The following is a 13,746-nucleotide window of genomic DNA, read 5'->3' as shown; positions in this document are numbered from 1 at the left end:
CGCCATTTTGTCTCAATGCGCTCTCGAGCGCTCTGACGGCAGAAACCTGAAGTGCGGCTTCAGCCAAAAAAAACTTTATGAGTTTTTCTACGTATCTGTAGTGTGTCGTGACCATATGTCAATGAATGGAGCTACAGTGAATTTATGAAATCGCTTCAATCATTTGTAATAGCCCTGTATATATATATATATATATATATATATATATATATATATATATATATAATGAGCTTCGTCCATGCAGTGAGATAGACATAGACTACCGAATGTGTCTAGCACTTGCCTTGTAAATAAACTGCTTGACAAAAAAGTGAAGGAGGGAATAGAGTGTTGGGGAGGAGGAAACGAAATGAAACTTCACTGTTTGAGATAGTATGTTACGTTATTCCAGTGTCTGTAGAATCGATTCAAATTTAGGAACGTCTTGGCAGCATCAACCAGTTACATGTATGACGTTGGACTCACTCTAGCTTGTGTGCGTGCACTCATTCGGTTGGGAAGGATGTCACAAAGCTGTTGTATGCTCTCCTCGGACAAGCTCACCCGCAACTGTTGTAATGGTCATTGATATCGCGGTTGCTGGCACTGGGACAGGCTTGAAGTTCGACGTGGTCCCACAAAAGTCCTGTCGGGGACGGACCTGATGATCTTGCTGGCTACGGGAGTACCACATCACGTAGGCAGTTGGAAGAGACATGTGCCATGTAAAGACGGGCAGCAGTGTGCTATAAAAATGACAGTAACCCGAAATCGTATCCGATAGCTCCCCACAGCTCTCCAAAATATTTGAAGAAGTTCATAAACTTAGTTCATTGCTAAATACAGTGCGACGCCATTTATCAGCACTGCATGCTTCTCGCTTACGACACCACTCCAACCGTAGCCGTTTGTGTTAACGCCAGGCTTTGCATGGTACAGCAGTTCCCTAGTCCGACCAGTGTTGTGGGATGAAACAGATTGCACCATGTACGTGGTGGACATCACGGCGATCCTTCCATGCGGTGGTTACACGTACTCGACCGAAACCTTGACGACTAGTATGCTTGCGATCACATACCTATGCCGTCGAACAGCAGGCCATTCTCACATCCGTATACCCCATAAATCTCGATGGGACACGATTCCATCAACGGCCAAATGGAGACCCCCCAATGAGGCATCCTTTGAGACTTTGTGAGGTGCTGATAACGCTAACATGAGTTACGCGTCTTCCCCATGTCCTTCCTAGTGATCACTGAACATCTCAACCTGTTAACCACACCAGCCGTGATAGCAACACTAAAAATGAACAGCTCTAATGAATGCACTCTGGTGGCTGTTATACCTGACACACAGAATTACACTCTGCCATTGTGAAGGAAATCGGAATTGACATCCGACCATGCGTTCCACGTGCTTCACTTTTTTTATCAGGCACTGTATGTAGTTATACAGTCACATAAATTGTCCTTATAACGCTTTATTACAATGTGTCTCGATATCAATCAAAACATAAAGCGCCTATTTATGGCATGACTATTGGAATTTGACCTTTGTGGTACTTACCTATAAACAGTAACTTTCCCTCCTTTGATGTATTTAGGTTTACTTCCTCAGCTGCAACAATTTTCGCCATTGCTTCTACTATCAAATACGTGCGACATCGAAGTTTCATCATTAGCTCATCATGTAAACAAACAGCATTATGTATAAGTCGCGTGATTATTTCGATTTGATGTTAGCAATTAGCGCAGCACCCTATGCTTACTCCACAGGTCTTCCCACTATGAGAAATGCTCAAGACGACATTTTAACAGGATGATTGTAACTGATATTACAAGGTATACAAGAACAGCAAGGATTGGTACTGCTGAATACTGAAATAATAATCTAGAGAATGCTTTTATCGAAAAGCGTATGTCATATAGTTGATGATGATTATGATGATGATATATGTGATATAAAAATTTTACTTAAACGAAGCGAATTAAGACTGGACCTACCGTGTTTTATAAACCTTCCTTTCATGCACGATACCACTCTTTCGCAAACGATCACAGATGTTTGTTTCCACTTTCTGCAAGTAGTAGGAAAAGAAGAACGAAAACATCCCAGTCTAATTTAGTCACAGATTTCTCTATTTCATTAACAGAACTACAAATCCATCTTCAAACGAACGACTATGTGAAGTACTGTAATTCTAAATCGGTACCGTCTGCTGTGGTGTCACTACTATATTTCTTTTCTTTTTTCCTGGGTTCTGTAACTTATCTTCAGGGGATGGGCACGTTAATCAGGATCTCACGATGCTAGTAGCAGAGGGTGGCCGGGCGCTCTTGCTGTCGCCACTCCTCCCCCACCAACCCCCCCACCCCCCTCCGACTGGGACAGAAACTATGTATCCCACCTGTTTGTTTCTAGTGTTGACCATGTGAAAGTGCAAGAACGTTTTGGAAATGTTTGTGAACCGTGTAGCTACCGTTGGACGTAGGTAGCAGCCCGGTAGATGGATTTGGAAAACAGCTGGAAAACCGTCTACCAGGCTGGCAGACACACAGGCCCTCATCGTTAATGCATCGGGCGGATTCAGTCGGGTGCCGACGTCTCTCCCTAAATCTTGGCTGCTCTGTGTCGCTTATTATTACGTCATCGAATAATCACATAAACAATATCTTGAGCAAAAACGTAAAAATACATAATCATTTGCATGAAAAGCGTGTAGTGTCGAATTAATTTTGTCGTACATTCGTTCAAATCATGTGATAGGTTACATGCATTTTATTCCCTGTTGTTTGAATTGTATTGTCTAGATGGATTTTAATCTACTATGACGTATGGAAGATTTCATCATTTTTTTGTCACGGGTTATTTCTCGCTACTGACTGTGGGACCTGTGATGGTGAAGAAAAAGACTGACAGTTCTGTTCTTGTTTCAGGCATCAGAGTAATTCTCGACTTCGTGCCCAACCACAGCAGTGATGAACACGAATGGTTCATTGCTTCCAGTGATCCTACGCACGAAAATTATACGAAGTATAAGGACTACTACGTATGGGTGAATGGGACTTACGGTACGCCGCCGAACAACTGGGTGAGTTGTATGATCAGAGCAGAGATTAGCAGCTGGTGTATACACCGTAACGTAACTTGTATGCTCCCTGTTCATGTTTTGAAACGAATTAGCTACAAAAGTAACTATGAATTGAAATGTACTTTCATGTAATTAAGACTCATGAAATTATAGCGTAACGCAATTTGGATGCGATATATAGATTATACGACCTAGAAAATGAGATTTACTTCGCGCAACGTAAGATAATTGGCAAAGGAAAGAGTTAATCTGTATGCATGCGACAGCATGCGTACCTAATATGTTCAAAAACACTTAGCATAAAAACGGGATTTTGTGGTCCTCATGCCTCGGGTTCTGTTGGCGATAAAAAGTCAGGGCTGGTGGTTTGGACAGCTCTTGGTTTAGGGACCATTTGTATACCCAACAGAATGACCGTCATTGTGGCACTATCCTACAGTACCTGGTCAAAGTATGAATGTTACACACTTTATTCTGCCTAAGCAAATGGAACAATTTGCACTTGATGTAGACTGCAGTGGCATGATGAGTCGTATGGAAGCACGATTAGTTCATGGGCTGTCCCTCCGAAAACGGTTTTTCTTATTACACTTAAGTTCAGAAAAAACAGAAAACCTTGAACGATTAGAGACAGGACGTTCATATTCACACGACATGTACATTAGTTTCTTCTGCAGAAATTGTAAGTGTTTCAGTCACCTCGGTTCAACATGTGTCCTGTAGTCAAGTAGGCACACAGTCCGGCGTTGGACCTGATAACTTGTTCCATGTGTGATGGCATCGACGCCTATAGCGTCCTTTAGTATAGCCATCCATGCTCTATTCGCTTTGTTCCAAAGTTCGTCTGTGTTTGTTGCCATTGGGTCACAGCGCTGCACCCGTCTTTTCACCGTGTCCCACACATTTTGTCGATTGCACACAAGTCTGATGATCGGGCGGGCCAGGGAAAAAGGCTGACATCCTTTCATACCATAAAGGCACGTGTTCGTGCAGCAACATGTGGTCGTGCGTTGGCTTGCTGAAAAATGGCGTCTGGGTCGTAGTTCAGAAAGGCTTTTGATACTGATCTCAGGATGTCATTCACATACGTCACACTGGTCACAGTGCCCTCGACACGAACAGCTGTGATTTGTGATTGTACTCAATAGCACCGCACACCTTATGGCTTTGAGATGGTATGGTGCTGTATGTCTTGGGCAAGTGCAGTCACTGTGATGCTGGCGGCGAACGAAAATGCGGCCATTATTTTCAAACAAGCAGAACCTAAATTCGTCCGAAAACACTCTTTGATACCATTCCTGTGCCCAGTGACGTTGTTCCATATACGATTGTCTTCTAGCATGTTTCTGCACATTCGTCAAATGTAGCGGAGAAGTGGACGACGTGCACGTAGCCCATGCCGCAATAAACGGAAACTGACTGTAACTATTGATAGTGTACGATGTGTTACACTGTTTCACTGTTGCGCCAGAGCCGATGTGGACGCAGACCTGTCCTGCAATGCCTTTCGGATGAGATGTCGATCTCCTCGGGAGGGTGATCTGGGTGGTGCTACCTGACACATCTCGTGGTGTTCTACGGCCTTCCGTTAACCATTCTGCACACACACGCTGCAATGACGAAACACTTCGTCCCACACGAGCAGTGATTTCCCGGATGGATGTATCTCACGCCAATAATGCGCCCTCTTTCAAATTCACCGATTTGACGGTAAGGTTCGCGCATACGTCTGCGAGGTATCCTGCACGTCTGCTCAAGTCACACTCATCCATTACCTTCGCTTCATAGCGACAACGAGAGCTGCAGACACATTTTAACGGTAAGTGGTATTGCGCCGCGATATCGACGTTGACCTAAAACCGGCGGGCCCACATGGTCCAGATGCTAATTATTTCTGCAGATCATACTAATGCACATGTCTTGTGAATATGAATGTGCTACCTCTAGTCGTTGAAGGTGTTTCTTTTTTTTCAGAACGTAAGTCCTGAAACCCAGCCAAAGATTCCAAGACAGCTAAGTACAGTTAATGATTGGGATGTTTACGACATTTTCCTAAGACCGATCTCGAACGATCCTTAGAATTTTCATCATATACTTACGGAGATTCAAAGTTACCCTACTAGTACACGTAAAATACACACGTAAAATCCACTTGGAGGGGAAAACATTGTTTATAAATTGACGTATCACGGAGAAATATGCTGTAAAGTGTCTTCGTCATCATCTGGGAACACAATGTTGTTGTACTGCGAGCACATGAAACATTTTTTTGCATGTAAAATCAGGTCTGAGGTGTAAAATTCGTTTTATTTATTTCAATTTCACATAAGCAAACTATCTAAATTTTACTGATCAATACATTTCTTTTCATATTGGTTACATGCCCTGTTGCAACAGGAAAAAGAATGGACCAGCGGAAAAATGCTCTTATCGGAGCATAAAAATGCTGATATGTTCCTGTTTATTATTAAAAGTCTCTGAAAAGTGGAATATCATCCGTCTCATTCTGCTTCCCTCCGCACCTTTAAAAGTTTTCCCATAAATTTTGGCAAGCAAATATTTTCGCACTTTTTATGTTTAGTGAGAAGAAGACAGTGGCAATCGCAAAGACATGGAGAAGTAATAGATACTGAAAGGCGGTAGACAGAAGTTGTATTATAGGAAGAGCAAGGCAAATAATGACAGTGAGAGAGAAAGAGTGGGACACAGTGGCAGCGAAACATAGTTGACAGTAATAGAACAGCGATAGGGAAATAGTGAAGAAGACAGTGGCAGAGGAGGGACGGCGGGGTGAGGAATAAAAAGAAAGGGAAAGTGGAAGTGGGTGAGAGCTAGTGATCATGAGACAGAGTATCTGACAATGACAACTAGGCAGAGAGAGAGTTTGAAAGTGAGGAAAGACAGCAACAGTAGTAGTAATGAAGGTTCAAAATGGCTCTGAGCACTATGGGACTTAACATCTATGGTCATCAGTCCCCTAGAACTTAGAACTACTTAAACCTAACTAACCTAAGGACAGCACACAACACCCGGCCATCACGAGGCAGAGAAAATCCCTGACCCCACTGGGAATCGAACCCGGGAACCCGGGCGTGGGAAGCGAGAACGCTACCGCACGACCACGAGATGCGGGAGTAATGAAGGAATGAGATATTAGCAGTAAGAGGGAGCAAGAGGGAGACAGTGACAAGGAGAAGAAACAGCATTAGTGGGCCAGAACGAAGATAGCTGTCGGTGTGAGATTTCGGAACAGCGACAGTTAGAGAGAGAGACAATTACAATGAGTTGGGTCGAATAAGTGAGTGAGAGAGGGCAGATGGAAGTGGATGGGTTCAAATGGTTCAAATGGCTCTGAGCACTGTGGGACTCAAAAGCTGAGATCATCAGTCCCCTAAAACTTAGAACTACTTAATCCTAACTAACCTAAGGACATGACACACATCCGTGCCCGAGGCAGGATTCGAACCTGCGACGGTAGTGGTCGCGCGGTTCCAGACTGTAGCACCTAGAACCGCTCAGCCACTCCGGCCGGTAAGTGGATAGGTATGAGCGACTTACAGCGATAGACTAGTGCACATGCTTGAGTTACATTTAAAGGAACTTGTGGGAGTTTGAGGTGAGCTGTATGTTAAAAAAAGCGCGAATATGTACGGATGTCAAAATTTTTGAAGATGCTGAGGAAAGGTAGAACGAGGCAGCTGGTACCGCACTTTTCGGCCAGTCTTTTAAATAAACGGAAATGTAATCGCACTTTTTGTGATCCGACAGGAACATATTTTCGCTGGTTGATTTACTTGAACGTGATTAATCGTAGCAAATATTTAAATTTACCTGACAAACGCGTCAACAACATTGCTTATAGTGCCGCTGTGCGCAATGGGAATGATGTACACACAGTGTTAGCATACCTCACAAACACATGAAATCATTTAGTCACATTTGATATAATTATGAAAAGTCTTCCTCGATTGCGCAAAATACCTGGTGTTTACCTAGGTTTCAGCGTGGGTAACCACGCCTTCTTCAGAACAAATATAAAACAGCTTGGCTAAATAGGCATAGTCAAAGGCTAAAATCAACACCTACAGCGGCAAGACCCCATAAAAACTTTTTACAAATACACGGTACATGTGTACCAAGTCAATAATATTACTTATCTCAACCCTGTGCGTGCTGCCTCGCCCCAGCCAATGTACGATGGTCACGGGATCTCCACCGAACTCGAGTTGAGAAAAGTTGATCCAGAAAACGATAAAACATATGAATATGCTTTTACAATGTTAGGGTGATTTTTTACACTCACTAGTATCCAAAAGTAATCATTATATTCTGACTATAAAGAGGTGTCATTTTGAAATCAAATTATTTCCTCTTGTAGTTCCGTCTCACTAAAAGAATAAAGAGTACTCATTTTACTCCAAATATCTTCCACACCCCCTTTGTGGAATGGATGAGCTACGAAAGATACGACAGTTTGTCGTTAAGATGAAGTCTTCTCGGGTTATCAGCCGAGTCAAGGAGTCGTTCTGCGGCAACGTTTCAACAAGATTCCTACATGTCATCTTCAGGCGAAGTGTGGCGTTCATGTCCTGTCCGGACCGCAAGCTATGAAAACCCGGACAGGACATGAACGCCACACTTCGCCTGAAGATGACATGTAGGAATCTTGTTGAAACGTTGCCGAAAAATGACTCTTTGACTCGGCTGATAACCAGAGAAGACTTCATGGTCGAGATTCGCCAAGAAAGTCTAAATTCGCATACAGGTTTCCTTTAAACCTGAAAAATCTGTATTCAATCTCTGTCCTCAGCGCTGTCAGGGTGGCGTGTCCTTCTTTACAGCTTCTTGATCCAATGATGTTGGTTAATCCAGAATTTCTGGCTTTATATGAGGGAAGTGTTTCGATGACGTAAAGTACTACCTTTGTCGTGCACATTGTTGTTTTGTGTAAGCTCGAGAACTGAGGTTTGTGTTGCCTACTGGAGACGGAGGTTGTTCCTTCCGAACCGCACATGGCGCCTCATCCCCCAGCAAAGCCTGAGCGCTCTCCCGGCTCACAGCGCGCAAAATCACAAAATTGTTCAAATGGCTCTGAGCACTATGCGACTTAACTTCTGAGGTCATCAGTCGCCTAGAACTTAGAACTACTTAGACCTAACTAACCTAGCGACATCACACACATCCATGCCCGAGGCAGGATTCGAACCTGCGACCGTAGCGGTCGCTCGGTTCCAGACTGTAGCGCCTAGAACCGCACGGCCACTCCGGCCGGCGCAAAATTACAGCTCGCGAGAAGTAACGTGATCATGTAGAAGGAAAGGCTATTATTTGGCGCTAGCTTTAAAGGTGGTGAACTGCAGATCGAGGCGAAAGAGGCGGGGACAGTGTTGTCAGATTCATCGACTATAAATACTGTGCGAAACACTCACTGTCAACAAACCGATATTTTACAAAATGGTTCAAATGGCTCTGAGCACTATGGGACTTAACAGCTGAGGTCATCGGTCCCGGCCGGCCGGAGTGGCCGTGCGGTTCTAGGCGCTACAGTCTGGAACCGAGCGACCGCTACGGTCGCAGGTTCGAATCCTGCCTCAGGCATGGATGTGTGTGATGCCCTTAGGTTAGGTTTAATTAGTTCTATGTTCTAGGCGACTGATGACCTCAGAAGTTAAGTCGCGTAGTGCTCAGAGCCATTTGAACCATTTGAATCATCGGTTCCCTAGAACTTAGAACTACTTAAACCTAACTAACCTAAGGACATCACACACCGTAGCAGTCGCGCGGTTCCGGACTGAAGTGCCTAGAACCGCTCGGGCACTGCGGCTGGTTGGTATTTTACAAAGAAAACTCATTTAAACAGATTTCGGACAAAGGTTTCAGAAGATCAACTCATAAAGCCATAGCGATCGGCGAGTTGAGCATCCTTGCTGTAGACTGACCAAGAACATTTGTTGGTTGCCGCATTGACAGAACCAGAGGAAGTAAAACTGTTTATGTATCTGTTGTGAGTGTACGAGTATACAAATCAACATTCTAAAGAAAGCTGGGATTTAAGGACCTCCACATGAATTTCGGTACAAACACCCATCTACAACTTTGTTCTATAGAATATACCTGCCACTAAGTTAAATTAGGAAATTCTGTGAAGATGGCAACCAAAGTTTTCTTTCCAGCGCGAGATACGTGAGTGGAACTGAGGAAAATTATTCTGTTGCACCATGTATCCTTCTGCTCACTATGGTTTTTAATGAGTACTGATTTAGACATCAACACAAACGTTTTCTGGCATGCGATGAATTCACTGTTGTATGTTGACTCACACAGTCCGCTGTTGCAGCCCGGTGGCTTCAACGAGCCCTCTGCCTGGGAGTGGATCGAGGCCCGCCAGCAGTATTACCTGCACCAGTTCCTCCACAAGCAGCCCGACCTCAACTACAGAAACCCTGTCGTTCTGGAAGAGATGAAGGTGAGTGTTTTGCGTCAGTAATCAATTATCCTTCCTGGTAATACCGAACCGTCTGCTATGCTTGTTGATACGTGTATTGGCATCCACTTGCCAAAAGTAATGTAATGAGCATTTTTTTACGAAAAGTCTGTCTATATCCGCACCACTGGGGGAGGGCAGCCGGCGACAAAATAGCTTGTCTACATCTACATCTACATCTACATCCATACTCCGCAAGCCACCTGACAGTGTGTGGCGGAGGGTACCTTCAGTACCTCTATCAGTTCTCCCTTCTATTCCAGTCTCGTATTGTTCGTGGAAAGAAGGATTGTCGGTATGCCTCTGTGTGGGCTCTAATCTCTCTGATTTTATCCTCATGGTCTCTTCGCGAGATATACCTAGGAGGGAGCAATATACTGCTTGACTCTTCGGTGAAGGTATGTTCTCGAAACTTTGACAAAAGCCCGTACCGAGCTACTGAGCGTCTCTCCTGCAGAGTCTTCCACTGGAGTTTATCTATCATCTCCGTAACGCTTTCGCGATTACTAAATGATCCTGTAACGAAGCGCGCTGCTCTCCGTTGGATCTTCTCTATGTCTTGTATCAACCCTATCTAGTACGGATCCCACACTGCTGAGCAGTATTCAAGCAGTGGGCGAACAAGCGTACTGTCACCTACTTCCTTTGTTTTCGGATTGCATTTCCTTAGGATTCTTCCAATGAATCTCAGTCTGGCATCTGCTTTACCGACAATCAACATTATATGATCATTCCATTTTAAATCACTCCTAATGCGTACTCCCAGATAATTTATGGTATTAACTGCTTCCAGTTGCTGACCTGCTATTTTGTAGCTAAATGATAAAGGATCTATCTTTCTGTGTATTCGCAGCACATTACACTTGTCTACATTGAGATTCAGTTGCCATTCCCTGCACCATGCGTCAATTCGCTGCAGATCCTCCTGCATTTCAGTACAATTTTTCATTGTTACAACCTCTCGATACACCACAGCATCATCTGCAAAAAGCCTCAGTGAACTTCCGATGTCATCCACCAGGTCATTTATGTATATTGTGAATAGCAACGGTCCTATGACACTCCCCTGCGGCACTCCTGAAATTACTCTGACTTCGGAAGACTTCTCTCCATTGAGAATAACATGCTGCGTCCTGTTATCTAGGAACTCCTCAATCCAATCACACAATTGGTCTGATAGTCCATATGCTCTTACTTTGTTCAATAAACGTCTGTGGGGAACTGTATCGAACGCCTTGCGGAAGTCAAGAAACACGGCATCTACCTGTGAACCCGTGTCTATGGCCCTCTGAGTCTCGTGGACGAATAGCACGAGCTGGGTTTCACATGACCGTCTTTTTCGAAACCCATGCTGATTCCTACAGAGTAGATTTCTAGTCTCCAGAAAAGTCATTATACTCGAACACAATACGTGTTCCAAAATTCTACAACTGATCGACGTTAGAGATATAGGTCTATAGTTCTGCACATCTGTTCGACGTCCCTTCTTGAAAACGGGGATGACCTGTGCCCTTTTCCGCTGCACGAAGGGGGGCAAGTTCCTTCGCGTACTCTGTGTAAAATTGAACTGGTATCCCATCAGGTCCAGAGGCCTTTCCTCTTTTGAGCGATTTTAATTGTTTCTCTATTCCTCTGTCGTCTATTTCGATATCTACCATTTTGTCATCTGTGCGACAATCTAGAGAAGGAACTACAGTGCAATCTTCCTCTGTGAAACAACTTTGGAAAAAGACATTTAGTATTTCGGCCTTTAGTCTGTCATCCTCTGTTTCAGTACCATTTTGGTCACAGAGTGTCTGGACATTTTGTTTTGATCCACCTACCGCTTTGACATAAGACCAAAATTTCTTAGGATTTTCTGCCAAGTCAGTACATAGAACTTTACTTTCGAATTCATTGAACGCCTCTCGCATAGCTCTCTTCACACTACATTTCGCTTCGCGCAATTTTTGTTTGTCTGCAAGGCTTTGGCTATGTTTATGTTTGCTGTGAAGTTCCCTTTGCTTCCGCAGCAGTTTTCTAACTCGGTTGTTGAACCACGGTGGCTCTTTTCCATCTCTTACGATCTTGCTTGGCACATACTCATCTAACGCATATTGTACGATGGTTTTGAACTTTGTCCACTGATCCTCAACACTATCAGTACTTGAGACAAAACTTTTGTGTTGAGCCAACAGGTACTCTGAAATCTGCTTTTTGTCACTTTTTCTAAACAGAAAAATCTTCCTACCCTTTTTAATATTCCTATTTACGGCTGAAATCATTGTCTTCACGCATTGAATCACGAAATCTTCAATTTTAGCACTATGCTGTCCGGCGACACCACAGTGGTGTCGTGTGCGAAATAGTGGTCAACAGCCGGTGACACCATAGTGTTGTCGTGTACATCGTATCGTTCAGCGGCCGCCAAAACACAGTGGGGTCGTGAGCTTAGTATTGCGCAGTGGCCGGCGACAGGACTTCAGCATCTTTTTCACTCTGTTGGTGTTTTGTTTAGGTAACAATAAGTTACACACGTTAACAAGTTTTTTGTATGGAGGACATTGTGCTCATGTGGGAGCGATATAGATGGCTGTAAAACATGAAACTGATAGCCAAGATTGCTGAAATTCTTTTTATTCCATGATTACCGGTTTCGGCGAAACAAAAACCGCCATCATCGGAACTTAGGACACATGACGTTGTAACCTGTATGTGTCCTAAGAACCGATGATCGCGACTTTAGTTTCGCCGAAACTGATAATCATGGAATAAAAAGAATTCCTGCGATCTTGGATACCAGTTTATTGTTTTACAAGTTTTGTTTTTTTGTTTTTGTAAGTACTTGTGCCCTTTCATCATGGCAGATGAAAGAGACGATACTATTATTTACCCTGAATGCGCGGGCGTCTTGTCTGACGTTCCGGACGGCTTTGCCGTTTGGGAAGAAGACATTGAATATCAAAAAAATGAAAGTGAAGCAGAATCATCGGAAGATAGTGAAATACGTCCAAGAAGAATTCGGCGAACGCTTCGGTTGCCAACTGATTCGGATGAATCAGAAGAAGAAGACAGTGCACAATGGTCAGACTTTGATTTACCGAGGACCAATAATATATTTGAAGGATCTCCAGGTCCAAACATATTTCCCAAAGAGACACAGAGCGTCGAGGATGTCGTAGAATTATATGTGTCTCTGTACCTGCCATTATATATCTTATTCTCGTAATCCGTATGGTGTCAGCACAGTAGTCTTACGTTGTTTTTCGAATATAAGTTCTCTGAATTTACCGAACGGGTTTCCGCGACATCTACGTCGTCTCGTTTCTGTCGCAACTTCGTATGGACATAACGACCTGACACGATCCTTGCAGCGTGAATCTGATTTGTTTCCACTTCTAATGACATAGCTACTTGATAAGGAACACTTGAACAATACCGTAGAACTGGTCGGACTAGTGTCTTGTATGCTATTCGCTTTACAGATGCATAGAAATTTTCGGGAATCCTTCCATCAAATCTAAGTTCTCCATTCGCCTTCTGTAATACTGATGTTACGTTACTGTCCCATTGCATACCTTCAGATATGTGGTGGAAATCTTCTCACGTGTTGGATGTTCGCATTGGATGTAATGGGGCTCCAGTTATGTCTCCCATTGTCTCTCACCTGCAAATTATCTTAGAACCTATTGATCGATCATATGGTACTTTCTTTGCCTACAGCACGCTACAAGCGACCAGGCCATCGACAAGACAACACGCTAACCCATCACTCTCGTGCAATGTCGGAGTGTAGTAGGACCGTTGCTATTCACAATATATATAAATGACCTTGTGCATAACAGGGGAAGTTCACTGAGGCTTTTTGCGGATGGTGCTGTAGTATATCGAAAGGTTGTAACAATGGAAAATTGTACTGAAATGCAAGAGGATCTGCAACAAATTGACGCATGGTGCAGGGATTGGTAATTGAATCTCAATGTAGACAAGTGTAATGTGCTGCGAATACATAGAAAGAAAGATCATTTATTATTTAGCTACAATATAGCAGGTCAGCAACTGGAAGCAGTTAATTCCATAAATTATCTGGGAGGAGGCATTAGGAGTGATTTAAAATGGAATGACCATATAAAATTAATCGTCGGTAAAGCAAATGGCAGACTGAGATTCATTTGAAGAATCCTAAGGAAATGCAGTCAAAAAACAAAGGAAG

The 13,746-nt window shown here is 43.5% G+C and overlaps 1 protein-coding gene across 1 annotated transcript in view; it reads left to right on the top strand.

Annotated features, from left to right (window-relative positions):
* The window catches only part of LOC126165291 (uncharacterized), a 380,023-nt gene that overhangs the window by 189,902 nt on the left and 176,375 nt on the right, over positions 1 to 13,746 (top strand). The window contains exons 14-15 of the mRNA XM_049920310.1: positions 2,916 to 3,070; positions 9,408 to 9,536. Coding sequence (XP_049776267.1) covers positions 2,916 to 3,070; positions 9,408 to 9,536 — 284 coding nt within the window. The remainder of the gene's footprint in view (positions 1 to 2,915; positions 3,071 to 9,407; positions 9,537 to 13,746) is intronic.

This window comes from Schistocerca cancellata, chromosome 1 (assembly GCF_023864275.1).
Source record: "Schistocerca cancellata isolate TAMUIC-IGC-003103 chromosome 1, iqSchCanc2.1, whole genome shotgun sequence".
Classification (NCBI taxonomy): domain Eukaryota; kingdom Metazoa; phylum Arthropoda; class Insecta; order Orthoptera; family Acrididae; genus Schistocerca; species Schistocerca cancellata.
The sequence above is the reverse complement of the archived record's forward strand: the minus strand, read 5'-3'. Positions and strand labels throughout refer to the sequence as shown.